Here is a 4,269-nt window from a genome sequence, read left to right on the forward strand (position 1 = left end):
TGAATGCAGGGCTACTTGTGGTTTGGGTTCAGGAGGCAGACACCCTCTCCACATGTACGAGTAGGCTTAAGACATTTCTGATTTTACTGATATTAATATTATTCATTAATTCCCCATCATTGTGGCTATTGTTGTCGTTGTCATGGTCGCCATCATCATTATTAGTCATTTCTACCAGTAGAGTTGTTGCTGTGCACGTCTGTCTCTGTCTTTGTCCTTCTCCCTGTACCACCCACACACTCCCCCCTCTCTCCCCTCTCTCTCCCCCTCTCTCCCCCCTCTCTAACCCCAACGGCAGACGACCACCCACCTAGAGCCGGGCTCTGCTCCAGGCTGCTGCCTCATAAAAGGAAGTTTTTCCTCTCCGCCATTGCCAAGCGTTTGCTCATGGTGGAAACATTTGGGTCTCCGTAAATAATCTTATATGGAGTACGGTCTGCTCTATCTGAGTCAACTTATGTTATATACAAACACAATGAAATTAAATATGAAATCATCAATTGCTCACTTGTAGCTACAGCTAAAGCCTTTCTTACCACCCGGTGTGTAGAAACTACTGGTTATTAACTTATTTTTAGAAGACACAAATCGGAACTGATGGGTAATCTTATCGATATTGGCCAAGAGAAGCAGCTAATGATCGGTTAACGTATTGGCAGAAGAAAAAAATCCGTATCGATCATCATCATCGTATAGATATAACGGCGTTACTACTGGGGGGGGTGAACAAATGCAGACATGCGAGCCAATTAGTAACAGTGACTGAACAACTTCTATATCACGTTATTAAAGTAATAAAGCCGCACACACCTATCCTGTGTAACTTTATTTGAGGTTTCCAAACGAGGTCCAGCAGTCTGCGCTGACGGTCGATCTCTTCCTGATACTCGACGATAGTTTTAGTAAAAACTCCGAATATCTCTTCAGCAGCCGCAGTTAGTCGCTGCTTCACCAACGCTCTCAGACACTCCACTGAAGACATTGTGGTTCAATTACAAAGGAGCTCATCAGCTGCACTGCGGAAACAACACAGTCTGCAGCTCAGTCAGCACCGACACGAAGCTGCTAACACCATATAACACTGCTAGCGACTGGGTTGTTTACTTCCGCTCGGTGTCACACTGTCAAGTTCCGACAGCGGAAGTGCGGGAGCTTTTCTTTCCGCTTTAAACTGAGGGCATTTAATTAAAAACTTGAGTGTTGACTGTCAGTAGCAAGGATTTTCACAAGCAACTTTGGTACTCTTTTCTTAAGTACTACTCTGAACTAACAACCACCTGTTTCTGTAGAAGTACCACAGTGTAATGCACGGTGTATACAAAAGGTCAGTAAAGCAAAAGAACCAGTAGAGTACTATTTGCTAAATATATTTAAAGTAAGAGACATTAAATGAATCATCATGCAGAATGGACTGTCAGGGCTACTGCATTTACTACCACCGTAATACATAGCAGCACCTTGTCAATGTCGTACTAATCAGAGCAATCAGAATAACAGGTAGTAAATAATAGTAAGAAAAAGATAGTAGAGTAATTCGAAGTTATTTAAAGCGACAATACCGTATTTACAACAAAAACCAAGCAATTTCACAGTTTCACAGAACATTACACCACTATTAATTTCAACAGTACCCTCCAAGATAGGTAGCTGTCAATAAATACAGCTTAACTGTGTGTTCAGTGAACTTCAAAGTTTATTGAGCACCTAAAGTTAGCTGGGCTAAAATACATTGATACAACATTATTGATTAAACTGTGTCTCAGTCCAGAAGAATCTGAAATGGCATTTTCATTCCGGCAGGATGTGTTACACTCATTGTTCCTGTTTTCAGTTTTCATCAGTTACCAAGGGAGGTAACTGAGGATTTTATCCATGGTCCAATCTTTTTTTAAAATCTTTTATTGATTTTGAAAGGGTTATGCATGTTTTTACCTCAACCTGACTTGACAACTATAAAGTCCTCCTCTTCTTTTAAGTGAGAGCACATTCCCCCATCCTGGCCTCCCTTCACTGGCTTACTGTACGTTTTAGAATGGATTTTAAGATTTTACTTGTTACCAGAGAGTGTGCCCCATGTACCAAGGCCTTACGGCCTCAGTTGAATGATTCCAACCCAAGGCCCTTGGCTGCATGTTGTCCCCTCTCTCTCTCAGCTTTTCCTATCTGTCTTAAGCTGTCCTATCCAATAAAAGCTAAACAAAGAAATAGAATAGATTAAAAAAAAGATGTTACTGTTTACCTACAAAGCATTAAATGGGCTAGCTCCAACCTATATCTTCTATAAGGTCACTCAGGTTGGCTAAGTCAAATGTCCAAGCAAAAACTCCCCCTCATGAACAGGAATTTTGTACTGTAGATAACAGTAAACACCAAGTATAAATACGTTTAACTGTATAACTATTTGCCCTCAGTGTGAGACAATGTTGTTTTTGTGACAGGAGTCCCTCAGGTGAGCATGAGGGTCAGTCACCTCTGACCCCTCCCCACTGCCTCCATCCCTGCAATCCAGCTGTTTGTGTCGCCTTCTCCAACGCTCCAAGGCAAGCTGACCAGAAATGATGGACTCCCAGCCAATGCTCCCCATTCACTCGCACACACACAAGCACAATAGCGCCATTAAATATTCACAAGCATCTCTTTGGTCTAGGACAGGGGGACTGAGTGGGAGGCTTTACGAGAGAGGGAATGAGACAGGGGCTGTGAGTTGACACTGCTGGCCTTAAAGATGCCTTAAAGATGTCTCGCCAGAGTGAATCGTGGATGGAGAGATTCTGCTTTGGAATAACCTGAAGAGGAGAAGAATGATGGAGGGATAACATTGTGGAGAAAAAGAAGAAACAAAGGTACGGTCGACTGGGTGTGTATTGTGTGGAGCAGGCATGACACTTGATGCTGTTTGGCTCCATATGGCATGGCTAAGTGTGTGTGTGTGTGTGTGTGCGTGTTGTGCCAGTACACATAAGCAAGAACTGGGTGTTTATACAGTCATTTTATAGGATTTCTTTTCATTTAGTGCCATCAGTATGTTGTTTAAAGCTATAGGCTGGATTTCTGAAAGTGACTTTATATTTCAGTAAAAAGTAGTTTGCAGACTTACCACTCACCACGTAGCTCCTTTTAAATCAGCCAAGTGTAATCCATCAGTAACCCAAGAAAATGTTTTTTTATTTGCCATACACCGAAGTCGATAATTGACTAACTACTTTGATAATCAACTAATCGTTTAGTTAATTTTTCAAGTAAAAATGCTCCACATGCTTACTACTTTTCTTTGTTCTATATGATAGTAAACTGAATATCTAAGGGGTTTGGTCTGTTAGTTGGATAAAAGAAAGCATCTGAAGATGTCACCTTGGACTCTAATCTAATCTAATCAAGAAAATAATCTGCAGAAACTGAGCTTCTATGAATCTTTTTTCACTGGTGTCGTACTTTACGGAAACATAAGAGCTTCTCTCTTGTCAGTGTTAGAACAATAATTGAGTGATGTTAAATGTCACATCATGTTGCCTACATATTGTAAAAAAAAGATAGTAATTAGTTCACATCATGCATCACTTTTTGTGTATGTAAGTAATTTAAGAGTTTAGAAATGACAATTACCCTTCATCTTCAGAAGATTTTGACCAGAGGACAGAAAGACAGTGTTATTAATAATTAATACATTTTCTGTTTTGATCGAGTACAAAAGAAACAAACCATAGAAAAAAATGACCACGTTTGAAAGATGTGATTAGTTTGTCTCTTCTGCCCTCTTCTGCTTCTGCCTGTTCATTACATGAAGCTGCTTACCTGAGCTGAGAATCAGGTTACCGCAGTCTGTGGCCTGAATCATGAAAAAGTAAAGATCAGAGGGAAACGCCTGACCTACCTTCAACTAATGATAGACTCACTGTGAGGTGAAATGTTTAAAGATGAATTTAGCTAAAGTGGCCTATAATGAAATGAATGAAAAAGTAAACTGACATGAGGACAACCATTTTAAGCCCACTATAATGAGTACTATATAGCCCAGACGATAAGCCCTAAATTCTTAGTGTGGACCACTACTGCCTTGATGGTTTGCTAAGGGAACAATTTCACAAGCACTGACATGATACTTACAATACAACAAGATGTTGTCTCAGCTTTTATCTTGGCACAGTGTGGAGGCGGGTTTTCAGCAGTGATTGGTGGAGACGATGCTGGGTTGGATTCTCTAAGTAAGTGCAGAACATCATTGTCTATTCAGCCTATTTAAAAAAGCGGAAATGTACTGGTTCATGGTTA

The 4,269-nt window shown here is 40.6% G+C and overlaps 1 protein-coding gene across 1 annotated transcript in view; it reads right to left on the reverse strand.

Annotated features, from left to right (window-relative positions):
- Window positions 1-1,104, reverse strand: part of LOC118323002 (zinc finger protein 501-like) — a 3,943-nt gene extending 2,839 nt beyond the window's left edge. The window contains exon 1 of the mRNA XM_035654905.1: window positions 811-1,104. Coding sequence (XP_035510798.1) covers window positions 811-982 — 172 coding nt within the window. The 5' untranslated portion in view covers window positions 983-1,104. The remainder of the gene's footprint in view (window positions 1-810) is intronic.
- Window positions 1,105-4,269: the final 3,165 nt, after the last annotated feature.

Source organism: Morone saxatilis, unplaced genomic scaffold, assembly GCF_004916995.1.
Source record: "Morone saxatilis isolate NCDOM2014 unplaced genomic scaffold, NCSU_SB_2.0 Contig14, whole genome shotgun sequence".
In the NCBI taxonomy this organism is placed as follows: domain Eukaryota; kingdom Metazoa; phylum Chordata; class Actinopteri; family Moronidae; genus Morone; species Morone saxatilis.